Raw genomic sequence first — 27303 nt, 5'->3', positions numbered from 1 at the left:
TGAAAGACCCTAAATATCTAAACTTTCCTTAATTGCAAGGAAGAATAAAAAATATGAATTAGTACAAAACATGATGGATAACCAATTCAACCACCACCCTAAGTTAACATTTATTTAACAATTCTCTTCAAGTAACTGTATAGTATATTTAATTAACTGACAACAAAATCATTTCAATTCCACCAATCAAATTTATGAACTAACCTCATTAGGCAAGCACCATTTGGTAATTTTACTCACTATATATAATCCCTTTTTTCCTATTAATATATTACTATTCTATGTAACCAGTAAATGCTGCTACAATTTATGAGATTTTATAGTTAGGAGAATTTTTTATCATTCAAAGTTTCCAATGTTTTTAGAAGTTAGAAGCAACAAAATTGTCACACGTAACCAACTACTCATCACTCCAATCATAGTCATCTCAAAAATATCTTATAATATCAAAACATTGACATCACTTTTTACACTACTTATTTATTTAGACTGAGATAAAAGGTTAAAAAAATGAGGTGTAAAAAGTTGCTATATTATCCTTATATCCAAAAATCATAACTCAAATACTATAAATATAAGTGAGATTCAATGCTTATAAATATGTACTTTACACTCATATTGAGACATCACATCTACATCATATACTTAATTATCTTCTCAATTTGAATATGGCTATTATCATTACTTCACCAACTATTACTAACTGGTTTTGTGGAACAATTGAAGCTCTTTCTTCCAAGGTTTTGAATGTCATTGGTTGTTCTGCATTTGAGAAATTCATGAAAGTTATGGACAGAATTCTCTTTGCTGTATTCGCTTGTTTTCTAGCATTAGGTATGTTACATTTTTGTTTCTCTTGTTTATATTATATATGTTATTGTTAAAGTGAGTGAAAATAGTGTGTTATGAACTTTAGGAGGTTCAATAATAGGAACAATAGGAGGAGCTATCAAAGGCCAAACCACAGAAACTGGTTTTCTTGATGGAGCTTGCAGAGGAGCAATTGCAGGAGCCATTGCAGCCATAGAGTTTACGAGTTTAGCTTCTGTTGGTGAGCCATTTTCCAAGGTAACATTTCTCATAGCACCAATATTTACACGACACCGGCATATATCCAGATAGTGTTCAGAGTGTATGTCAGTGTTAGTATCGTGTCTGGTATTCTTAATCCGATAGAGATAGTGTTGTTGTCACCTAAAAATTTTGGTATGGAAATGCAGGTAGCTTTATTGACAAGTTTATTAAATGGAAAAGTGTTTATGGACTGGATATGTCCAACTGCTGCACAAGCTTATGTAAGTATATTTTTATTAAATTAAATATGCACTTATATAGTTATTGAAATCAAAATTTTAGTTCACAATTGATAAAAAAAAATTAAATGTTTTCAGATAAATTCAGTAGAAGCAGCTTATGGAGGAGTGGTTTCAGATATTTATGACAGCATGGGAGTTAAAGGGATGTCACAAACTTGTATCATGAAACTTCCATTTCATAAATTTAACTCCTCCAACAAAATTATGAAATTATACAATGAATCATGCTGCTCCATTTGCTTCCAGGTCAGAAACAAAATCTCTTAACTTCTCAAAAAAATTTCATCTTAATGATTGATATATCATTTTGAGACTTTAGAAGTTTTCATATTGATTTTGCAGGATTTAGAGGATGGAGAATTGGTGAGAATACTTCCAAAATGTAGTCACATTTATCATTTAGAATGCATTGACAAGTGGCTAATACAGCAAGGATCGTGTCCTATTTGTAGAACTTACATTCTTCAATAGTTTTGTTTTTGTTGTAAAATCTCTTTTTGTGTGTTCCAAGAGAGAAGCTATAGTTGCAAGCTTTAACTTTATTGTATGGTGGCGTTGAATCATTTGAGATGCAAACATGCTCTAAGCAATTATCCAACATTAATTTTGTCTCTAACTTCCTTTTATTTTATTTTATTAATATTGTCGAAAACTCTGTTTTTTACCACATAAAATTTGTATGATTAAAATATTGAAAAATTGGAGAGTTTGAGAAATACTTAAAATATTCACATCCATGACATTTATTTTGGTGTTTTAAATAGATTCCGCTTAATTTTTTTTATCCTATTTTACACTTTTTAATAAATTAAATCTCTCAAATAGATTTTTTAAATATCTATACCATTTATTCAAAAAGTTTAAACTAGGTCTCACTTACTCTATTATATAATCATGGTCAGTCTTTGTAAAAAAGAAAGAAACAAATTAAGACATAGTCATTGTCTTTGAAAATGATGGTAATTGCGGTTTTCGAGTTATATCTAAATTGTTCGGTAAAAGAAATGATGATCACCAATTTGTCTGCATCGCACTTTTGAAAAAGTTTATGATGCATAGAAAATTCTACACGAAATTATACGGGTAAAAAAATTTGATTCAATTCAAGATGCACTTATTCCTTGTCGTAGCGGTAAAACTTCCTTTTCAAAAAGAATATGTTTCCCTTAAACGAGCCAGCTTATAGCACGTGCTTATGACTGTGTATCAGTTTGACGAGATATGGGTTCTTGGAGACATTTTTTCTATTACGGAGCGGTCCAACTAAAAACCCTTCCAAACGCATCATGTGCATAAGGTTTCTTCCAAATGACCTTACATTTTGTGAACATACAACAATAACAGAAAACTCCATAGCCAAAAGAGAGAAAAAGCTTTGAACAAAGAGAGGTTGTATGTGAAAAATGTAATTCTCAATCTTAACTCTTACAAAGGAGAGAGCTACTATATATAGTTAAGCTAAGTAGTTAGGTCCTAACTAACTTCTCTTAACTACCTCTAACTAACTTTTGAAGTCAGTTATTACAATAACAGAAAAGTTACACTTCATTGGGATTATTGCATAGCTCATTATGTTCATTATCATTCACAGCCCCCTCAAGCTGGAATGGATATCAAGCATTCTAAGTTTGGTTGCAAAGTATTGAAAGGACCAGGTTGAAGAGACTTGGTAAAAATGTCTGCAACTTGCTCCTTAGACGTGACAGGCATGAGATGAACAACTCCAGCGAGAACCTTCTCACGTACAACATGACAATCGAGCTCGATGTGTTTTGTGCGCTCATGAAACAAAGGATTGGCAGCTATGTGCATGGCAGATTTGTTATCACAGTAAAGAATAATGGGTGGTGAATGCGTGATGTGAAGATCATGAAGGATAGTGAGCAACCAAACTCCCTCACATGTGGCTTGAGCAAGGGCACGATACTCGGCCTCAGAGGAAGATCTGGAAACAACAGGCTGTTTCTTGCTCTTCCAGCTAATGAGTGGGGCACTAAGAAAATAACAAAAGCCAGAAGTGGATCTGCGTGTATCAGGGCAAGCCCCCCAATCCGAATCTGAAAAGCCTTTGAGACATAAAGAAGTATTAGAGGGAAAGATGAGGCCAAGGCCAGGACTGTTCTTGAGGTACTTCAGAACATGTAGACCAGCTAACATATGTTTGTCTGTTGGTGAAGCAAGGAATTGGCTTAATTTGCTAACAACAAAAGAAATTTCAGGTCTTGTATGTGTTATATACAATAAACGACCAATAAGCCGTCTGTAGGGAGTAGGATCAGAAAGAGATGTGCCATAGGATTTGTGAAGTTGCAAATGAGGTTGCATAGGGGTGGAACATGGTTTTGCACTAAGGAGGCCAGCATCAGAAATTAAATCAAGAGTGTATTTCCTTTGACACAAAGAAATACCATGAGAGCTGCGAGCTACTTCAAATCCGAGGAAATATTTGAGAACTCCTAAGTCTCTGATACTGAATTTAGCATCCAAACATGTTTTGATTTGTAATATTTCATGAGAATCAGTGCCTCCAACTACTAAATCATCAACATAAACCAGAATCATAGTAAAACCTTGTGGAGAAGTCTTAGTGAAAAGTGAATAATCTGCTTTGGATTGGATGTAACCTGATGCAATAAGGGTGTCAGTGAGTTTTGTATTCCATTGTCTACTGGCCTGCTTCAGACCATAAAGAGATATTTGTAATTTGCAAACCAAATTGGGAGTAGGAAGAAGGAGACCAGGTGGAGGCTTCATGTAAACTTCCTCATTAAGATCACCATGAAGAAAAGTTGTGTTCACATCAAGTTGGAACAAAGGCCAGTTATACACAGCAGCAATGGCTAAGCAAACTCTAACAGTGGTCATTTTAACAACTGGACTGAAAGTGTCAGTGTAATCTAATCCTTCAGTTTGACTGAACCCCTTTGCAACAAGGCGTGCCTTGTACCTCTCAATAGTACCATCAGCATTTATTTTCACTTTAAAAACCCACCTGCAGCCAATGGCTTTCTTGTTTGAAGGTAAGGGCACAAGATCCCATGTGTTAGTTTTAGCCAGAGCCTGCAATTCAGTACTGATAGCAATTCTCCAATTCTCATCACAAATAGCTTTCTCATATGATGCAGGTTCAGGATTGGCAAACAAATTCAACATGTAATGCTTATGAGGAGAAGAAAAAGAATCATAGGATAAAGAGGAAGAGATAGGATACTTACATAAGGGTGAAAATGATGCTACAGCTGAGTCAGGATGGTGAAGTAGATTACAATGATAATCTTTGAGATAGGTAGGAGGATTAATTTGTCTATGTGATCTTCTAACAGGAATGGGCTCACAGTTAATAGGAGGAAGGGGATTAGTTGTAGTAGTAGGAGAAATGGAAGTATGGGTATTAGGAGTGATATATATAGAAGGAGAGTGATTCTCAGTGTGACCAATATCAATTGACTGAGGCTCAGTATAGCTATGGTCAGTTGAATGCTCAAATGAAGGAGTAGAAACAGAATTAGGCAGAAATATATCATCAAGCAAATCATTCAAGGGTGAATTAGTGATAGAGGATGATGAAGGCAGAGGAAGATTATGTGCATAGGGAAAATGTAATTCAAAGAAAACAACATCTCTAGAAATGAAAAGTTCTTTATTAGACAGATCAAATAAGAGGTGTCCTTTCACACCAGGTTTATGACCTAGGTTGATACACTTTCTAGACCTTGAATCTAATTTCTTCCTATTAGATTTTAGGGTGGCTGCATAGCATAAGGAACCAAAGACTTTCAGGTTGGTCATGTCAGGTAAGGTGTTGTACAAAATTTGGTACGGTGACTCGTGTTTTAAGAAAACTGTGGGGAGTCTATTTATGAGATGTACAGCATAGCTGACTGCATGAGCCCAGAATAAAGGAGGCAAATGAGCTTGGAAAAGAAGAGCTCTAGTGATGCCCAAGATATGCTGATGTTTTCTTTCAACAATGCCATTTTGTTGAGGGGTAGCCACACAAGAGGTTTGGTGAATGATACCTAATTGATTGTAAAAGTCAGGCATCAAAAACTCATTGCCATTGTCTGATCTAATGCACTTGACCTGACAGTTGAATTGAGTTTTGATTAAAGCTACATGAAATGACTTAACATGAGAAGTGGTTTCAGATTTCAGTCTCATAAGGTACAACCATGTAAATCTACTCTTATCATCCAATATAGTTAAAAATACCTATATCCCATCATGGATGGTATAGCCAAAGGACCCCAAATATCCATATGCAATATGTCAAAAGTGGATTGAGAAACATGAGAACTAAGAGAAAAATGGCATTCTTTTTTGTTTGGCATAGAAACATACATCACAAGGCAATTTGGTATTAACAGGTTTGATGAAAGAAAAATCTTTATTGAGTTCAATCAATTTGGAATTAGAAGCATGTCCTAATCTAATATGCCATAGGCTACATTCAGAGGTATGACTATTTGAATTATTAACAGAAGAATTGAGACAATGGATAGGAACTGTTTTGGGCAATGTAACTGAAGGAGAGGTCAAGAGGTATAATCCACCATGTAACTCAGCTGTGCCAATCATCTTCAGAGAAAATTTGTCCTGTACAGTACAAGAATTAGCATTAAAAACAAGTTGCCAATTGAGTGATTTGGTCAATTTTGGGATTGAAATGAGATTAAAAGCAAAATGAGGTAAGTATAGCACATCAGTTATGTAAAAGTTGCTATCAAACTGAATAGTGCCTGAAAGATTAGTGGTAACTAAACTGCCCTTTGGAAGTTTGAGAGTAATAGGCTTAATTTGCTTGAGACACTGAAAATATTCACGAGTGAAGCAAACATGATCAGTGGCACCTGTATCCAATATGAATGATGCAACATGAAATGAATTGGGGATAGTGCAGAGAATACCTGAACCAAGAGTAGGATGAGAAGTTAACTGGTTAATGGTATGAGATTGCACTTGTGATGAGCCTTGGAGTAAGGCTAGCAATGCTTGATGCTGCTCTGGGGTGAAAACTAAACCATGAGATGCTGGTGCACTTGCTTCAATCTCAGATCCTGATGTGTTGTCAGATCTATCAGATGCAATATTGCATTGATTGATCGCACCTTCATGCTTCCAATGAGGAGGATAACCATGTTTTTTTTAAAACAAGTATCAATGGTATGATTGCTCATGCCACAATGTGTGCAAACACGATTATTCTTGCCCCTGCCACCAGAAGATCTACCTCCTCTAAAACTACCTCTACCACGCATGTTGGAATAGGATTTAGGCTGAGCATCACGATTAGTCTGAGACTGATCAGAAGAAGGAGTGGCCAAAATCTTGGACTCATCAATGGGAAAATTAGCTTGTTTTTCTTGTTGCACAAGCAAGGAATATACTTTGCAAATGCTAGGAAGAGGATCCATAAGCATAATCTGTGACCTAATAGCAGAATATTGGTCATTCAGCCCTTTCAAGAAACGAATTACTTGATCACTAGCTTTGTAAGATCGGATTTTGGTAATAGCAAGGCACGTAGTATCACATTCACATTCAGGAATAGGTCTAAAATTATCCAGTTCTTGCCATAAAATCTTCAATCTTGTGTAATATGAAGAAACAGAAGCATTACCTTGTTTCAATGTGCAGATTTCTTCTTGAATATCAGAAATTCTGAAAACATCACCTTGATAAAATCTATCTTTAAGCTCATTCCACATATCGGAAGCATTCTCCATCCAAAGAATACTTTGAGCAATTTCAACTTCTACAGCATTCTTGATCCAAGACATGATCATTGTGTTACATCTATCCCAAGCTACGGAATTTGGATCAAGATCAGAAGGACGTGGTAAAACACCATTGATAAAATGTAGTTTACTCTTAGAACGAAGAGCCATGGTCATGGAACGCGACCAAAAATGATAGTTGTTATTGGAAAGTAATGGTGTAACTAGAATCAACGAGGGATTTTCATTGGGATGCATGAAATAAGGGTTTAGGATATCGTTCTGATAACCTTTATTGTTGTTTCGTGGAGTGGATTCACCATGATCAGGGCCATTGAAGCTTGAAGCTGACATGATGAAAAACAACAAAGTTGCAGAAACAGCAGAAAAGAAGAAGGATCGAAAGAAGAAGAAGATTGAGAAAGATCGCAATGGAAAAACAGAATCACAGGCTCATGATACCAAGTGAACATACAACAATAACAGAAAACTCCATAGCCAAAAGAGAGAAAAAGCTTTGAACAAAGAGAGGTTGTATGTGAAAAATGTAATTCTCAATCTTAACTCTTACAAAGGAGAGAGCTACTATATATAGTTAAGCTAAGTAGTTAGGTCCTAACTAACTTCTCTTAACTACCTCTAACTAACTTTTGAAGTCAGTTATTACAATAACAGAAAAGTTACACTTCATTGGGATTATTGCATAGCTCATTATGTTCATTATCATTCACACATTTTGTTCAGGTTTATTTGAAACCTGGGTGTCCAATTCTAGCTACATCGATCTAGTGGATGACACATTCAACAGATGAGGCCGAAACTTAGCTGGATCAATTTATGGAAAGGATGATACAGTTCACCAAATTGATGAAGCTTGAAAGAGAATCAAATAAGGAAGCATCGAAGGCGGAGCCATTTGTAGATTTATGCGATACTGGATCTTTTGATGCATTTTAGACTGTAATCGATACACTTTTTATATGTATTAATTTTGATATGATTTAATATATATGAATTTTATGGTTTACTTTTGGTTTACATTGCATGTGCTTGTTTATAAAGTTTCTGGTTTTTTCTGGTTCAGGTAAATTTTCGGATATACACATCCGAATTTACCTCATTCAAATGTTCAAATATGTATCTCTGAAGTCATCATTTTTTGTATTAAAAGGTGTGGTTTATTCAGATATGTATTTCCAAAATTATACTTGATACATGATAAGGTTTTTGAGATCTAAAGTGACTCAATACTTGTATAAATAGGGCGTGTCTCAACCCTTATTTGTTGCACAACACACTAAAACTAGAGAATGAGCTCATATCTTCACCTTGCATTTGTGTATTTCAATGGCGATAAACCACCACTTTTGTTTAGGGTCACCAAGGAAACATCCCTTGCATATCTAATATTCAAACTAAATACTCTGTTGCGCTTTTTAGAAAATCACGGAGTTGTCAAACTCGAGTATCAGTCACTCTCATTTGACATCGAATGGAATGTCCATTTCACCAACCTTGAACTTAAGAAGGATGAAGATTTAAAGGTTATGTGAAGTATTTTTCTTGGTTATGAATCTAAGAGTCTGATTGAAGTGGATGTGAAGATTCAAAGATTTGTCAAGGATATAATCATTATGTTGCAACGTCCCGGTAAAATGGTTATGTCATGTTGAATTTATTTTCGTGACTATCTATGTAATGAATATTTTTATTTAATGCAATGTTGATGTTGGTGTTTGTTTGCAATTGTTCTGACATATTTCTGTCTTTGATTTTCTAAAACCAATTTAGTTCAGAGATACATCTTTGAATACACCCTTAAAAAAAACTTCAAAAATATATCTTCGAAAACAAGTGACACTTTAAAAAATTTACACGGAACCTGTAAAAAATAACAAGAGTACAATGAAAAATTGTCTTAAATTTTAGTTCACATGGGCTTCATCGATTAAACCATGAATTATCTTTGTTATATTTGCAAATTTAGAAGTTGATTTGCGATCTATGTAACTATTTTTAAGTGTAAAGAAGTTAGCATTGCCTATTAAACACAAAAAAGAAAAAATTCTTATGTTATCAATTTAGTAAAATAATTTTTATATTATCATTTCTCTCAAAACTATATTCATAATGTATATATGAAGTTAATATTGAAATAATATCTAGAAAAAACAATTTAGAGTTAAAACATTAATAAAAGACAATTACAAAGTAACTTCCACTTTATCTAAACATCTCCACAAAAAAAAAATCTATAAATGATTGATTATCAAAATCACTTTTTCAATAATCCATAACAACATTCCACAAATTGTTGATTTTCTTATAAAGGACAATGTCCTTCCTCAACAACATTATTCTTATTTCTTGTCATAAATAACCTCAAACATTTCAAATACATATTCTTCTGCACATGAATCCAAATCTCACGTTTGACTTCGTTCCATGTTGCTTGTTCCTTCCTTCCATTTTTGTTCAAATTTTGATCCTTTCTCCACAAACCCTTTATTTATCATGTTTCAAATTTTGTTCATTCAAACCCTTTATTTATCATGTTTCAAATTTTGTTCATTCGAACCCAAATAATCAAAAAGCAACCTTTTTTACATTTTTTTGATCCAAAGCTTTGATTTTTAGCTATAAATCTGCATAATTTCGTTGAATTCTGATCTGGGTTTTTTCCATTTTCACATATTCATTTATCACTTTGAAGCTTTGATCCTATATCTGGTAAAAATCCAATCTTTTGATTTTGATTTTGTGTTATAATCATGGGTATTTGTTTGAGCAAAAAGGAATCAGCCCCAGATCAAAGACATGTTGATTCTGGTAATCACAACCACAATCATAATCATAATCATAATCATAATCATAATTCCAATCACAATCACAATCAAAATCACAATCACAATCAAAATCACAATCACAATCATAATCACAATCACAAGAATCATGAACCCTATGTGAATCAATCAAAAGGCCCTTCTCCACATGCCTCAAATACAAAACCTGTTCAAAGATCAGCTGCAAACACAATTCTAGGCAAACAATTTCAAGATGTGAAACACTTTTACACAATTGGGAAAGAATTAGGGAGAGGACAATTTGGTGTGACTTATAGATGCACTCAAAATTCAACTAATTTGAAATATGCTTGCAAATCGATTTCCAAGAGGAAACTTGTTAATAAAGCTGACAAGGAAGATATAAAGAGAGAGGTGCAACTCATGCAGCATATGAGTGGACAGCCAAACATTGTTGAGTTTAAAGGTGCTTATGAGGATAGAAGTCATGTTCATGTTGTTATGGAGCTTTGTGCTGGTGGTGAGCTTTTCGATAGGATTATTGCGAAAGGACATTATAGTGAAAGAGCCGCGTCTTCGATTTGTAGACAGATTGTTACTGTTGTTCATATTTGTCATTTCATGGGTGTGATGCATAGAGATTTGAAGCCAGAGAATTTCTTGCTGTCTAGTAAGGATGATAAGGCAATTATCAAGGTTACTGACTTTGGCTTGTCGGTTTTCATCGAAGAAGGTAAGCATTTTATTCATTCATTGGTTTTTCTTTCTTGTATGTTATAGTAATGTTTATGACTTATAGAATGTGAAGTATGTGAACTGTAGCAAAATCGAGATTGTAACGTGATCTATGAATGCAATTGTTAAGAAATGTTATGAACATGGGAAGTAATATGCTATAATTTATCGTCAGCTGCAACATATGCATTGTAGTGTAGCGATGCGTATTCGTTGGTGGTCACAGAAACACTGCAATTGCAGGGTTATGATTGTGAATCGTGATATTGTGGCTGCATCACGTGATATATAAACGTTTTTTTATAATTTATTCACAGGAAAGGTATATCGAGATATAGTTGGTAGTGCATATTATGTTGCGCCAGAAGTTCTGCGTCGTAGATATGGGAAGGAAGTGGATATATGGAGTGCGGGAGTTATATTGTATATCTTACTTTGCGGCGTGCCTCCGTTTTGGGCAGGTAAAATCAACTGGTTCATTTTGTATTTTTCATTTACGGAATAATCGCGATGTACTAGACCCAACCTTGATTAATTTTTCCATAAAATACGTGTTTTAGAGACGGAAAAGGGAATATTTGAGGCCATATTGCAAGGTCATATTGACTTTGAAAGTCGTCCATGGCCAAGCATATCAAACAGTGCTAAGGACCTTGTTCGTAGGATGCTTTTACAAGATCCGAAGAAACGCATCACTGCTACTCAGGTTCTAGGTAAATCACTTCACTTCTATTTTGTTTTTGCATCTGTTACGTATTTTTTCGAATGACAAATATGTTAGTATAGTTACTATTAATAAGAATTTTCTCTGTTAACGTTTTGTAATTTCTCTAATAACTGTTTTCTATGTATTGTATGGTTTATTAGACCATCCATGGCTTAAAGAAGGTGGAAGTGCTTCTGATAAGCCTATAGACAGTGCGGTACTTTCTCGAATGAAGCAATTCCGAGCGATGAACAAACTAAAAAAACTCGCCCTCAAGGTTAGTCCGGTTGCAATCTTCATGACATGTCATAAGCTATTTCCATAAGCTCTCCTAGTTCCCTCGACATATCGATAATTACACATTGAGAGACATAGACATATTTGCGTAATGTTCTCATCAATTCGGAAGAACTGAATGGATTTTGAAAAATCTTTCAGGTAATTGCTGAAAATCTTTCTTCGGAAGAGATCCAAGGTTTGAAGTCAATGTTTACAAACATGGACACTGACAAAAGCGGTACAATCACATATGAGGAATTGAGAACAGGATTGCAAAGACTCGGCTCAAAGCTTACCGAAGCTGAAGTTCGTCAGCTTATGGAAGCTGTAAGCCATTGCTGATTTACAACATCTGTTTTCTTCTCTATTTTTCGTATAATTAATTCTTCTAAAGTTATACTCCTTTGTTTGAATTTAGGCCGATGTAGATGGAAATGGCACGATTGATTACATAGAATTCATCACTGCTACTATGCATCGACACAGGTTAGAAAGAGATGAACATCTTTACAAGGCCTTCCAACATTTCGATAAAGACAGTAGCGGGTAAGTACTTTCAACAGAATTTGAGCGAATCTCTATTGTTATATGATACAATATTTCGTACAAAATAATGTCGAATAGCTAATGTTGAATGAACTGCTATTTTTCACGATAACACATATACTTGAATCATTTGGCTATTTGGATTGTATCTATATGTTTTTGTTTGATTTCATCGCAGTTTTATTACAAGAGATGAACTGGTAGCCGCCATGAAGGAATATGGTATGGGCGACGATGACACAATCAAGGAAATTATATCCGAAGTTGATGCCGATAATGTAAGCCTAATTCTTATCTTTAGTGTGCAATTAGTGCAGTGAACAAATCAGAGCCCTCGGACGAAGATCGATTGACTCATATTCTTACCTCAAGTGAAATACGAGTCGTCTAATCTTTTATCCATCGGCTCTCATTGTTAGCTGCACCGTTTTTTAGAACATCAAATCTAAGATTAAATTCCGTCGGCGTGTTCTATAACTAAAACTCAATGATATGATATATCTTAGGATGGTAGAATCAACTATGAAGAATTTTCTACAATGATGAGAAGTGGAGTCCAACAACAAGGCAAACTATTATAAATCATACAAATATCAATCACTAGTTTGAATCTTCTGCATCCAAGATCAGCAAGTGAAAAAGCTTAAACTTCTTTAGTTGTGAAAAGAGCTTTCAAAAGTTTCATACATCATAATATCATAGGCATGTAAAGCTCCCAATATAGATTTGTTTTCTATTCTTCTCTTATATTTCTCTTTTTTGTTTCTTTTATGTCTAGTTTTGAGCTAGTAGCACCGACACCTCTGGAAAAAGATGTGTCTGTGTCATAAACCGACACCGACACTTGTGATTACGTTTAATTTATTCATTTTTTCAAATTATTAGTGGTGTTGAATTGCCAGTGTCGGTGTCGTGTTTTCAGTGTCCGTGCTTCATAGGTTGTTTTGAGTTATCTTGTAATTTGTTTTGGACAAACACTCATAATTTGTTTTGGACAAACACTCATAAAGTATGAACTCACCTAGGAAAGGTGATTTTCTCATTAAGATCATATCAATTATACATATATATAAAGAGAGATGTTTTGTGCTTAATTATTTAATACAAGCATGCATGTAGAAAACACAAACCATGAACTAATCTTGATCAGAAACCATGAATCTTGATGTTATCCTTTCGGACGAGACCAGCGTGAACAAGAAAGTGCGAAACATTCTTGCGCTGATCGCCTTGGAGTTGGATAATCTTGCCAAGATCCTTACAATTGACAACGTTTCCGTTGCAACAAAACTCTTTCTTGAGATCTTTTAAAATCTTCTCATAGCTGTACTCCTTCTTCAGCCCTTGAACTGTGGTTAGACTCTTCTTTCCATTTCTTTGTTGTATGCGAATGTGCACATACTCCTTTGTTCCCGGTGCATCGGATTCTTTGGCCTCCGCGAATGGATCGAATGTGCTTGGGATTTGAATGTCAACCATGTAAACTTTCTTTGTGATTAACTCTTATGTAGCTGCCAAAAACAAAACCAAACAAAACCGATGGTTATATTTCAATATGAGTCGTTCGATCTTCATCTAATGAATGAGACAAAGTTGGAAAAGAAAGAGAGAGACAAACCTTAAGATGGAGAGAGATAAGAAGGCTAGAAAACAAAGAGAAGAGAATTGAGGAGAATGAGAATGTGGAGATATGTATATATATAGCAAGTGATGAAGGGTGTGAGTGTGATTTTGTAAATACACCCTTAGATTTTGTGTACTATGTGGCATCAACAATCAAGATAGGTGAATGATGGTTGATATACACTTAATTTAGGTGTTGGCGTGAAGAATATAAGATGCTTTTGGATGAATGGAGTATCATATTCTTGATGGGGATGACAAGTGGTGCACAAGATAATTTTTGAGGTGGTAGTGGTAGAGAATGAGGGCAAAGAGAATCTAGACTCAATATTCATTTGGAGATTATGTTCCATTTTTATGGTCTTGGTCTTTGCTAGAATTCTCCCTTTTCTAGTTACTATTATATTCCATTTGCATACTATTTAAATATAATTTTAGTCCTAGACACAAAATTATTTTTTTAATCTTATAATTTTTTAAATCCATGTGTTACTTTTCATAGATTTGTGATTGTGTTGTATATGATTGTAAAGTACTTTTTCATGCAACATTGCAAATAGTCTATGCATATTATCATGGTCTCCACACTCATGTGCAATGTGAAAGGTGTGGAGTGTGAATTAATTTTTTGTTAATTTATGTCACAAATGCGGGTTGTTTCAGGGAGTACCCTTGAAGGCTTTTGTTTCACCCTAAAACACGAGACGAATGAGGACAAATGCGTGGCGTTTTGTAAAAATGCTTGATGTTTCGTCTTGGAAACTAGATTATACTTAAGGTTTTGGCAATTTATTTTGAGGAAGAAGTGATTTCTTGGGAGATAAACTTAAAGAGATAGAGATAGATCTATTTAAGGTAATTGACTAGGTTTCACAAAATTATTTACGACTTATAAAATATTAAGGTACATCTTGACGGTGAGGACAAGACTTTTCTCTTGTTGGACAATTTATCTAAATCTTTTGAGCATTTCTAGAATACATCTATTTATGATAAGAAATACAATATCACCTTGAAAGAGGTCCAAACAAGAACCAAGGAGTTAACCAAGATGAAAGATTTAAAAGTTGAAAATAATGAAGAAGACTTCACCATTTTAAGAGGGGTAACTGAGAGCATGACAAACCAAAAGGAGAAGAAAAATCTAGGTTCAAGTACAAGTCTAAAGAGTTTTAAGTCGAAGTATAAGATATTCCTTTTTCATAAAAAATATCACTTAAAGAAGCATTGTCCCAAGAAAGGGAGCAAGTGTGATTCTGTTTAGATTATAGTTCCCTTGGATGAGGTTGGTCATGAGAGTGTGGACACATTAATGGTAATGATTTTGAAAATTCAAAAGATTTAAGTTATAAACTTTGAATGCTCTTATCATATATGTCCAAGGAAGGAATATTTTGATACTTTGGATCTAAAAGAAGGTGGAGTTTTTGACTCGGTAATAATAAAACTTGCAAGGTTCATGATTTGAGTATGGTTAAGCACAAGATGTTTTACAACTATGTGTTCCTTTTATGAAATCCGAGGTATGTTCCTATTGCACTAAAATTGAACATGGCAGACAACAAATTTTGCATGGTGCCACAATAATTTCTAAAAAGTCTAAAATGTATGGTTTGTATATTTTATATGGTTTCATTGTTATTAGTTACTCGTCATTAGCTATTCAAGATTTTTACGATAAAACCAAACTGTGGCATTTGAGATTAGCTATTCAAGATTTTTACGATAAAACAAAACTATGGCATTTGAGATTAAGACAAGTTAGTAAAATAGGTTTGCTTAAGCTCGCTAAACAAGGTTTCTAGGTAATGAGAATTCGAACAAACTAAAATTTTGTAATCATTACATATTAGGCAAACAACATAGTATGAAATTTAGGAGTGGTGTGCATAGTTCTAGTAGATCGTTTGAGCATTTTCCCTCAAATATTTGGGGTCCGACAAGGCCACAAGGGTGGCAACACATGAGGATGATTTATATTTTTTCACTATGACCGATGATTTTTATGGAAGATTATGATTTCATATTTTAAAACATAAATGTCACACCTTTAAAAAGTTAAAAAAATAGAATACTCTTGTTGGGAAATCAATTGAGCATTAAAATGAAACTTTTAAAAATTATCTTAGAGTTTGTTTTAGAGTTGTTTAATATGATTTTGCATGGAACAATGTATAAAAGAGGCATAATTTATATGTGGAACCCTACAAAAAAATGGCTTAGCTGAACGCATGAATATAACTATTTTGAAGTGAGTAAGGTACATTTCGTTGGGTTCTGAATTACACAAGATTTTATGTGATGAATTTATTGCTTCAACAACTTAGTTGATTTTTAGATGTATGTGCATTCACATGAATAGGATCCAAGACATTTATGGAGGTTTGAAATGAGATTTCAGTTAACTACTATAATTTGAAGGTATTTTGAGCTTTGGCCTTTGTGCATACCATGAAAGACAAACTTGATATTAGGGATGTGAAATGTGTTTTCATTAGTTATCCTAAATGTGTGAAAGTTTACAAGTTCTAGAAGGTGTAACTTGGAGGATCAAAGTTTATTATAAGCAAGGATGTTACTTTTGATGAGACCCGTATGAGGATGAAGTACAAAGACTTGAATGTGGAAGACTAAGACACTAAGATGGAAAAAAAATCAGTTTTAGGTGAAGGTTTTTACTTATGAGACAAGATAGGAGAAGGAAGTTGAAGCTTTCGCTTCTAGTTCTAGAGAGGGACAACCTACATTGACCCAAGGCTATCAATTGGCACATGATAGAGTGAGAATGGAGATTATACCACCTCATAGATATGATTATGCTAATATTATTTGTTATGGTTAGATGTAAGTGAGTCTTCAAAAAGAAAGGTATTCTAAGAAGAAGAACCAAGGTTTAATGAAAATCTTGTAGCAAGGTGTTTTACTAGGGTGGAGGGAATTGATAATGAAATTTTTTCACTTTTGGAAATCATTGTTCTACAAGGATACAAATGAAAATTTCAAATCAATATGATATTGAGTGGGAACAAATAGATGTCAAAACATCTTTATTACATTGATACTTTGAAGAGACATTCTACATGGAAAAACTTAAAGGTTTTGTAGAAGACAAGTATTAGTTGTGTTTATTGACGAAATCTCTTTGTGGGTTAAAAAAATTCCAAGGCAATGGTATCTTAGATTCATGAATTTCTTCGTAAGCATAGTGTGTAAGAAGTGATTATGATATTTGTGTTTAGATATTGAAGATGAATTATAAAGTCATTCTCTACCTTCTTCTATATGTTGATGATACTTTGGTGACAAAGTGCTAGCAAGGACTATATATGTAAGCTCAAGGAGATTTTGAATGAAGAATTTGAGATGAAAGATCTTGACGAAATGAATAAAGGACTATATATGTGAGTCAAGGAGATTTTGAATGAAGAATTTGAGATGAAAGATCTTGACGAAATGAAGATCCTTGGGATGAATATCACGAAAAATCGTAGAAGGAGTGAATTATTCTTGTATCAATCTAGCTACTTAAAGAAAATGGTGGGGTGATTTAAAACTAAACATGCTAAAAATGTCACCACTCATTTGGGTCATCACATTATGCTTTTGGTTAAGTAATATCCTCAAGCTGAAAAAGAGAATAGTATGATGGATAGTATTCCATATACAAAAGAATTTCCATATCTCAAGTTTGGATGGTTTATCCAACTAGGGCGGTACTTATTAGTGGACAAATTAGGTTTATTGTACATGTCATAGTTGTTGGGTTGAGGATTGTATATGTTAATGTTTAATGCATATGCAGATATGCTTAAGGAAAATCAACATTTGAAAAACTCTGCAAGATAGGACATGAATATGTTGGATGTTCAGGAAAAGTGCAAATCCCACAAACCCTTAGAGAGCAATCCCCGTTTCTTTATTGTAGTTTCAGTTTTGATATGTTATCATGTCAGAAGTTCAGTATGAACATTAAGATTTTATTTATGTTTTTATATATTTATGATTTTACTTGAGGCAAAAAGCTTTATCAGTACCAATTAAAATCATATTTATGATCCAACATGTTCAAATGAAACTCCCCTATTATGATACTTCCAAGCTTATTACTACCCTTTTTATCACAATCAAAATTCTCTACATTCTTCAAGAAACCAAAAGTGTTTCCATTAGTTCCATTAATCTTTTATCTTCTCAAACTTGTATTCCTTTTGCATTCTTCAGAAATGACTAGGTGAAGAATACCAAGATAAAAAGGAAAATGAACAGAGCCAGCAAAGCACATAACATCATCATCTGTCCCTTTACACTGGCCTTCTTCATCACCATTGCTACTCTTTTCTGAAATCATAAACAAAAGAGACTCAGTCTTCAACTTAACTTACACATGTCAACGTTCGAGGCTTTTATTACCAGCAACATTAAAATCAGATAGCAGAAACTCACTTGGACAAAATCAAGACGATGGGATGTACTATCCATCTCATTGCCAAGTTCATCTAGAATCTTTTCCTGAAGATCAAGATTTCGACAATTTAGAAAGAAAATTCTCACAGCAACAAAATTGCAGCACAACTTCTATTGAAGACACTTGAGGGAAACACGTAACTATATAAATGTTGCCTAGTCTATTACTTTTCAAAGCAATATTGAAAGAAAAAAAATCCTAGAGCAATATTTCAAACTTACCTGCCCTAGGAGCTCTTCATGTATCGTAAGTCCAACACCTCCGATTCTTTGTACGCTTAAACTAAGCTCATCTAACTCTTCATCTTGCCTCCTACCAGCACCAGTAAGATTTACATTAAAAATGTTATAACTACCGGTTTCTATAAGGATATGCTTTTTTAAAAGGTTACCCGCGTTCGGGTGGTTTTCTGTTTTATATTTTGAAACTTTCAAAATCCAAAACTAGTTTCAGTATTGAATTCCAATTTAGAGTTGGGTTTCAATTTTATTCGAGATAAGCCAGTCTATATACATCACTTTACTAAGAATTAACCTAAAATATTGACGACCCATTCCAAAGTAAAATAATTAAGCGCAATTTTCTATCATCAATCAAAACTAAACTTCTAAAAGTACTTCTATATAATAAAAAAGCAACTGGGATCACCCTGCTGAAAGTCAACTGCAGGTGATCACTACCCATTCCACAGTATATAAAGAGATAAACTCAAATTAGATCATTAGATAACTAAATCATGCAGAGATAATTGGAAAAGTTTGATAGAAGGAAGAATATTTTAGTTCACGTTCTTGACATTATAATATATTATGCTACTTTACTCTATAATATTTTATGCTACTTTACTCTGTGACCAGTCAGTGTTGAGCATAACTTCCAAAGGTTTAGAAGTTTGATGCTCGAGTCATGTTTTAGAATTTCAAGAGTTTCAGAAGCATGGGACACACACTAACACTGAGAATACTAAACGGAGAAATTACCCTCCCCACTGCCAACTCAGTAGAGTTAGATCCATACTGAAAATCTTAACTGGGGAACTACGCTCCTAGCATAAAAAACGAGATGCAACCCCCAAATCTCAACCAAAGTAGCCACAGGATAACAATGCCAAGTAAGAAAAAATAAATACAAAAAACAGGGTAACCACGTCGAGCTGAGGAAGGAACTGGTATAGCAGACTGAGAACCTGTATCGAAGGACTAGCATGTCGGTCACACACAGAAAAGGCGTCGCTCGCAGGAAATACGGTACACACAGGAACAACGCCACACGGGAACGGTACCACACAGAAACAGTGTTGCACATAGAACGACAGTGGTGTGCCCTAACCAGAGCAGCGGTGGCGAAAGCAAAACAGCAGGGGCTCGTTCGTAGGAGAAGACGCACAAAGCATCCAAAGAGAATACACACAACGAGTACAAGGAGAAAGTTTTCAGTATTAAAATACAAACAGTCAGAAAACATATTTATGTGGTTAGTGGCTTTCCCTAAATGCTTGAGCACTGTATTTTGTGCCCAATATGTATGTTAAAGTTGCTTGCCTTGCCACAGTTTATAATTTTTTTTCCAATTTTCTTTTTCTTCTATAGGAATTAAAAACCGACTCCACAATTTCAGTTATATTGTTAATCTAACAGGAACAGTAGATTCAAACAACATAAAAATTTAGCAAGGATGACAAGGAAGAACAACATTAATTAACAGAATTTACTATTGGAGTAGGACAAGAAACATACGTGCATATTTTTACAATTTAATGCAAGTGCAAAGGATCTCACATCTGGCATAATGCATCCGGCTTAAGAGGTGAAAATAACAACAACAACAACAACAACAACAGTATTTTCCATCTCATGCAGAAAAGTGACCATCATTGGAGTATGATATCATGGACATGTGCACAAAGTCAAGGTGGGAAAAACGAAAAAAATACTTAATTCAAATTCACATGACAGAGAGACAGAGAAAGGGAAGAAAAGGTACTTTATAAGAAGCATTTGCCTATCTGACTCTGATTCTATGAAATCATCATTATCCCCAGCAGCATATTGGTTGGACTTGGACGTACTTTGATGAGAATCAGGGTGCCTCATTAACTCCCTGTGCATACCATTCATATTAGCATGAGTTGTTGTATTTGATCCCTTTCTAGCTTCCACTGTTTTCTTAACTGTGCGCACCTATTAGTGAACAAAATTCATTCATATGTATCATGCAGATAAATAAAGGCAAGGAAATCTAATGTGTGATTTATATACTAAATGAACAATGGTAGATTAGGTTTAGAAGATTTTGACAGTGTATTCTTTAGTCTTCTTGAAGTTTGGCACTGGTTATAGATACCTGCGTGCGAGCATTGCTGGTCCACCTCCTCCGGTTTTCAATCTCCTTTTCATCAATGCCATACCAAGAAGGATCTCTAGATGCTACAGAAATTGCTTTGTCCAATTCATCCACCTTTCTATCAAAAAATTAACATATTTAGCAGTTTGAACAGGTTGTATCAGCAGAAAACTCCATATGCAAGAACCGTCCCAAATACTAGCAATGCTTAACATGTGTGTTTCATATACTTTAGGGACTAAATTGATGGATTTAAATACTTTAAAAACTAATTAATTGAAGAGAAAGTGATAGTTTAGGGACTAAATTGATGATCTATTCTCTTATTTTTCATCTTTCCTTCCATAAGGATGTAATCAAAGAAAAGCAAGGCTGGGATAGGAAATAAATTAGTGGAATACATCACCACATTTAACTTTTATATCAATCAGCTATTATATACATGTTATAATCAAATATTTTGTATACAATGTTCATAAAGTAAACTATTCATTTGATTTTAATTTTCTTACTAAAGAATACCATACAAAGAATTCCTAAATAAGGGATGGTTACGCGCTTCCTCCTCGTTTTAATCTAGATTAAACTCCAAACTCAACATACCTTAAGCATGTGTTTATCAACAATTTATTTACCATATAGGAGGCTATATGTTATCAATCACGGATTGCGGCACGGCGTAGCCATCTCTAAAAATGGAACGGTACGGAAGCAGGATGCAGAACGGCTGACATTTAAGTGACACGGATACTAATATAGTTAATATTAATAAACACATAATTGCCAAAAACTAAAATAAATTAATAAAAATTCATAAAGTATTCATGTTTAGAAATAAAAGTCAGAAGTCTCGAGAAAAAAACATATTTGCAAATGCCAATAAAATTCAATAAAATAACCTCGCTATCTTAAAAATGTAAGGGTAATATCCTTTACAGCTGACGCGGCCGCTCCGGCCTCTTTGACGCGACGTCGTTCTGGAACCAATCCCATTATTGCGCTCGTTCCAGACGGAACGGTACAACACCGACACCGACACTTGTGATTACGTTCAATTTATTTAGTTTTCAAATTATTACTGGCGTCGACATGTCAGGGCCAGTCTTGTGTTTCCCGTGTCTTGTCTTTTTATAATTTGAAACAAAAACTGATTAACCAAATTGTGCAAGATACTACAAATGCAATAGAGAGAAACCAACCTGCCACTCAATACTTCCACAAGTAGCAAGAACTTCCTTTGAAAGATTCAAATGCTCCCCAGTATCAGAAGTATTTTCCCATTGGTGAAAATTAGATTGCAACCTATCAATCTTTCCACAAAATAAACACGAGATTCATGATTAAATATCATAACTAGGTTTTCTTCAAATTCAAAACATTGCATCAACAAAAACAGCATCATTAGATCAATTATCAAAGAAATTATCACAATTAAACGGATCGTTGAATGTTGAAAGAAAAATTGCAAAATTGATTTTGAAAATTGCGTAATGAAGGTGAAAAGGAAGAACTTACGGAATCCTGAATATCTTCTTTGACGACGTAGAATGGATCTTGAGCTGAGGGCATTTTAGCTTTTACGCTTTTTGTGGAATCGGAAATTGGAATGATGTAGAAACGAAATTGGGGAAGAAATGGAAGAAGGAACAGTATGGTTACACTTTGTTTGGTTGAGAGGAGAAAGTTAGAAGAGAAAGGATGGAGAAAGAAATAGAAGAAAAAGTGGGAGGAGTTTTGTTGTTGTTTGGTGTGAGAGAGAATATGGACAGAAAGACAAAGTTTATTCAAATTATTATTTTGAGAATACAGATTAAATAAAAATGATCAACCATTGTGATTTGTTTTAAAATGACCAAATATTTATTTTAGTTAATGTTTTTTGTTGCTTAAAAAAAAAAACATGCATTTAAATGTGTGTCCGTCTTCAACAAATCTAAAACCTTCAACAACATTTGAATTGGAGGTTTCAACTATGTATTTGTCCTTGATAAACCTAAAACATACATCGGATTCGTCATCTCGTGTTTGTGATCTAAGTTGCTCAATAACCTGCATGTTCGTCATCTCGTGTTTGGATCCTTTTGTGTTACTTTTGCCACAGATTTATTTTGAGGTACTACCCCTCCTTTACTGTACTGAACTTCTTTCATGTGTTCTTCCTTTCTCATACAAGTGTTGTCATCATGCCCAATTGTGCTACAGTGATGACAAAACTCGGGTAATTTCCCATGCTCGATTTCGAACGAAAAAGGCATATCTGATTTGCTCAGCTAGAATTTTGTAACGAAACTCTTTCAGGAGATCTATGTTTATAAAAACCTCAACGTAGTGATCAACATGATTTTAAATTGCGGACCGCATCACATGATGCAGCCGCAATATTGTGGTTGCGGTAGTGTTCGCATCAGCATCAGGCCGCAATTGCGGTGTGATTGCAAATCACACAAATAACCGCATCATAACACTCCAATGACCGCATCAGCATGCAATAGTTGCAGCGTTGTTTGCAAAAATTATTTGGTCTATCTTCTTTCTTATTTATATCATAAATTTAAAATATATTTTAAAAAGATTCGAGAGATTCAAAGTGATGGCGAATTGTTAAATAGGTATATGAAGATTTATGAAGGTAATGGAAGAAATTGTGAAACATAAAATGAATAATAAAGTATACTATTTGTTGTTGATAAAAAATAAATTCATGCCGCAACGACCGCAATCCGCATCGCAATAGCTGCAAACGCATCCGCAGCCGCAACTGCAATTCAAAATCATGGTGATCAGATGCTCTATCGAAAAGAGATCGGTTGGATGTTGAATCAATACAAATGAGAGTCCATATACTACCCGCCAAGGTTGTCAAACTCGCGAGTCTACTCAGACTCGTAAAGGTTTAGTAAACTCGACTCGCAAACTCGTACGAGTCTATGGAAAATTAAAAATGACTTAAAAAAACCTGTAAGTTACACATATATGACATACACATGTATTTATAAACATGTAAAGGCTTCATATATGACATAAGTATATATAATATTAAACCAATTAACATCAAAATTTAAATTTTATACTCCACAACAAACTTCTTAACAAAAAATTTGATAATAAAACATGAAAAATAGAAAAGTATGTAGTTAAAGACTTAAGTTACTCTGCTGAATGTTGAAGAAATAGAAAGTCTCTTGATATATTATGGATAGCAGTCCACCTTAAAGCATTAAGTTCCCTTTGCAATCTCTGCTCAAATTGTTCTAGCTTTATATCAAAATAGATCATGAACTGAGGTGCTTTTATGTCTATAATTTCATGGTTGTCGACTTACCCTAATATTCCTTACAACACTTGTACGCAGATTCTCTATAATTATTATTAATAATTAATTAATTCTTAAATAATGTATCCAATGTTCATGTAAGAAATACATTATTGCAAAACCGACAAAAACTTATTTTGCCATAAATCATAAACCTTTTAAACCAATTCGTCATGTGCAAATTGATACATGGATATTAGCAATCAGTGGACCTGCTGGAAACAAAATCGTGCATCACCTTTACACAAGAGAACATACAAGAGAAGCATCCAAGTGAAACATGCAAGAGAGCACTTACACAACAAAAGATTGATTTATGGTAACAAACTCGAACACAACAAGAGACTGTCAAATGTAACCACACCATCGATGAAGAGAGAAAAATGTGTTGCTGAAATAAGAGACTAGGATTGAGGCGTTTCTAATTATCGTACAAACAATAAAATAAGATTAAAAAACAAATTTTGTTTGGAAAATTTGGGCCTTTTTTGGGTTTTTAGAAGAAAAAAATTAGAAAAATCGACAGACTCGCGAGTCTATATGATTTTGTGCGAGTCTACTCGAGTCTATCAAAAAATGATTCTATGCGTGAGTCTACTCATTTTTGCTTCCTAGACTCGTAAACCCGTACGAGTTTAGGAGTCTACCCGCGAGTTTGACAACCATGCTACCCGCTATAATAAAAATAATTTTGAACCTCCAATACTCTTGGGAGAGCCCATGAATTTTTACCCATACATGCGCAGAGGTCTGGTTGAGATTTTAGGGGATGAAATCTCTTAATAACGAAAAAAGCTTCATAAGCCCTAGGTTCATATTCCACGAGCTTGTTACCCTAACCCTACAAACGTCTTCAAGAAATGAGAAGGAAAATTTAAAGAAACATTTGTTGAGAGAAGTGACACCTCATTTTCTTAAAGAGCTCCACAAAATTTGCAATTTGTTTCTCAGACGCTAGATTATTAGCAACGAGGAACATTTGGACCAAAGAATCCATCCATGAAGGTTTGTTTGCAGGACTCAAGACCCAGGAGGTATTCATCCTCAGAAATTAAAATAACAAGTCCATCTCCCTTCACACAAGACACAGAGGGTTGACTAGTTGGGATGTTACAGATATTACCTAAAATTTCTATGAAGAATTTTTGTGGTTTTAAGATGTAAAAGATATTAAGTTTCTAACAAATATAATATATACCACTAACTAAATTAACAAAATTTTAAATTTTTATATCTTTAGAATAACTTGTATATACCTTCATTTCATAAGAAATAAGTTTAATTAGAATTTTGATCTTCTATTTTAAGTTATTACATAATTAGTTTATCTATTTTAATTTCAAATAAATTTGATGTTCTTTTCACACATTTATGCATTTAAAATTGAAGATTTATAGCATGTCAATATTATTGTTGACATGTCTACAAAGATTCGTGTAGAAAGATTTGTTACATTTCAACAAGTAACGCTTTGATAAAAAGTAGACACACATAATTTTAGCCACATTGTAGAATGAAAGGTTGGTTTATAGTTCTTGATTCACATAAGTTATAAAATCTTCCCTATATTTTACATGTATTGAAAAATAATTAAATCAATAAATTATTTTCTAAAACTATTATTTTTTTTATATAATTATTCTTATAATTAATCATATAAAAGAGATAGAAAATCATTTTTTATTTTTTAATTATAAATTTAGTAAGAATATTATTAGAAATAAGTAATTAATACATTTAAAATTTTAAACAGAATTAGAGATAGCGAGTATTTAATTGAAATATCGCCTGTTTTAAATTATGATGAATTTTCGGTTGACTAAGTTTCTAAAAAAACAAATAAAATTGGAATATATCTGGATTGGGGACTCGTGTCTTTTGACAGAAGTGGAATTGACATCTTTGTTTTTTCTTCTTTTTTTGATAAAATTAAAATTAAGGTGTTAAATAAAAATTTAACGGGTGATTTGTTTGGCGGTCGTTTGAAATATTTGAATGATGAGAAATGTGATTTTGTTTAATGAAAGCATTTTCAACTATGAAGAGTGTTATAAAGAGATAACACAATCGCTTGTATCTTTTTTATTATTGATATCATTATTTATTGAAGAAAAAAAAATATGGCTGACTAGTTGCTAAGTTTCTAACAAATCTAAATATATATTATTAAAAAAAATAAAAAAATTTAAAATTTTCAAAACGTTAGAATAACTTGTATTTGCATTAAATTCATTAAAAAAAGTTTAACCAAAATTTTAATTTCATAGTTTAAGTTATTCACTTAATTAGTCCCTATTTCAAATGAATTTAGTATTCTTAAAAATATGTACCCGTTTGTAACTTTAGCAAAATTATAGAATGAAAAGTTGGTTTACAGTTCTTGATTCACATAAGTTATAATTTTTTAAATAAATATTATAAAAAAAATTGAAAATTGAAAATTCGTAGACTAAATTTCTAAAAAACAAATAAATATTATAAAAGAATGTTAACGAATATTTGTGGAGCATTGGTTAAGAAAGTGAAAAGGAAAATTGTGCATCTTTTAGAGAATAAACAAGTTTTTTTAATAAATATGTGTATTCAATGAATTAAAAATAAAAATAATTAACTTTTTTAAAAAATAATTATGTGAATTTAATGCATTGAATATATAAAAAAATTATATTTATAATTCTTAACCAGTGTCCGAAAGCATCAGCTAACAAGACCCATATTTTAATACATAAAAAACTACTTATTTAATTAGAAAGAAATGATTTGAGATAATTCTCAATAAAATATGACCATAAATTACGTTTATATAGTATAAGAGTAATTAAGATGCTAAGTTTCTAACAAATCTAATCGACTCCTATTAAAATTGATGATTTATATATTTTTAATAACATGTCTATATTATTGTTGACATGTCTACAAATGTGCCTATCAGATTATTTGTTTCATTTTACAAGTTATATGTTGGTAAAATATGGACACATCAAATTTTATGTTAAAAAATTTAAGAGATACTAAATTGTTTCAATTTAAAATATATAATTAATAATTAATTGTGTAAGTGAACTAAAATAGAGAATCAAAGTTGTAATTAAGTAGAAAAACATGAAGAGTGATTAATTAAAAAAAAAAATAAAGAGTGGTGAGGCCATGATCCAAATAAGAAATCAAAAGAATTTTTTTTTCTAAAAACAATTACCATGCACCTTAATTCTGTCTACCGAATTTTTAAATTTTTAGGTTTTTTTGTACTCATTTTGTGCTCCATATAAAAAAATGTTTATTTTAATGTAATTTTAGTTCATAAGATTAATATTTAAAATTAAAAACCAAATTTAAAAAAAAAACAAAATATAAATATTATAAAAACAAATGGAAAAAAATTCATGAAAATGAGGCACATAAAAGGATGTTTCCCCAACCCACCCAATTGTTGTTTATGAAGAAATCTAAAATTAT

General features: G+C 33.2%; 4 protein-coding genes across 4 annotated transcripts; 2 read left to right on the top strand and 2 right to left on the bottom strand.

Annotated features, from left to right (window-relative positions):
- The first annotated feature begins 622 nt into the window (after positions 1-622).
- On the top strand, positions 623-1932 carry LOC131617824 (NEP1-interacting protein 1-like). The gene is made up of 5 exons (XM_058889075.1): positions 623-834; positions 917-1068; positions 1221-1295; positions 1392-1562; positions 1659-1932. The coding sequence occupies exons 1-5, from the start codon at positions 669-671 to the stop codon at positions 1785-1787; spliced, it is 693 nt and encodes a 230-aa protein (XP_058745058.1). The 5' UTR covers positions 623-668; the 3' UTR covers positions 1788-1932.
- A 7403-nt stretch (positions 1933-9335) lies between these two features.
- Positions 9336-13629, top strand: LOC131615804 (calcium-dependent protein kinase 33). The gene is made up of 8 exons (XM_058886965.1): positions 9336-10570; positions 10890-11033; positions 11133-11285; positions 11440-11555; positions 11717-11884; positions 11976-12103; positions 12282-12381; positions 12610-13629. The coding sequence occupies exons 1-8, from the start codon at positions 9805-9807 to the stop codon at positions 12682-12684; spliced, it is 1650 nt and encodes a 549-aa protein (XP_058742948.1). The 5' UTR covers positions 9336-9804; the 3' UTR covers positions 12685-13629.
- On the bottom strand, positions 13114-13880 carry LOC131615805 (protein translation factor SUI1 homolog 2-like). The gene is made up of 2 exons (XM_058886966.1): positions 13722-13880; positions 13114-13614 (listed from the first exon to the last, which is right to left on the bottom strand). The coding sequence occupies exon 2, from the start codon at positions 13580-13582 to the stop codon at positions 13250-13252; it is 333 nt and encodes a 110-aa protein (XP_058742949.1). The 5' UTR covers positions 13583-13614; positions 13722-13880; the 3' UTR covers positions 13114-13249.
- A 3869-nt stretch (positions 13881-17749) lies between these two features.
- Positions 17750-22243, bottom strand: LOC131615803 (syntaxin-61-like). The gene is made up of 7 exons (XM_058886964.1): positions 22050-22243; positions 21734-21844; positions 20535-20648; positions 20175-20371; positions 18413-18503; positions 18170-18235; positions 17750-18064 (listed from the first exon to the last, which is right to left on the bottom strand). Exons 1-7 carry the CDS (start codon positions 22101-22103, stop codon positions 17954-17956), a joined length of 744 nt encoding a protein of 247 aa, XP_058742947.1. The 5' UTR covers positions 22104-22243; the 3' UTR covers positions 17750-17953.
- Positions 22244-27303: the final 5060 nt, after the last annotated feature.

Source organism: Vicia villosa, linkage group LG7, assembly GCF_029867415.1.
Source record: "Vicia villosa cultivar HV-30 ecotype Madison, WI linkage group LG7, Vvil1.0, whole genome shotgun sequence".
NCBI lineage: Eukaryota > Viridiplantae > Streptophyta > Magnoliopsida > Fabales > Fabaceae > Vicia > Vicia villosa.
This window is presented reverse-complemented; position numbering and strand designations above follow the sequence as displayed.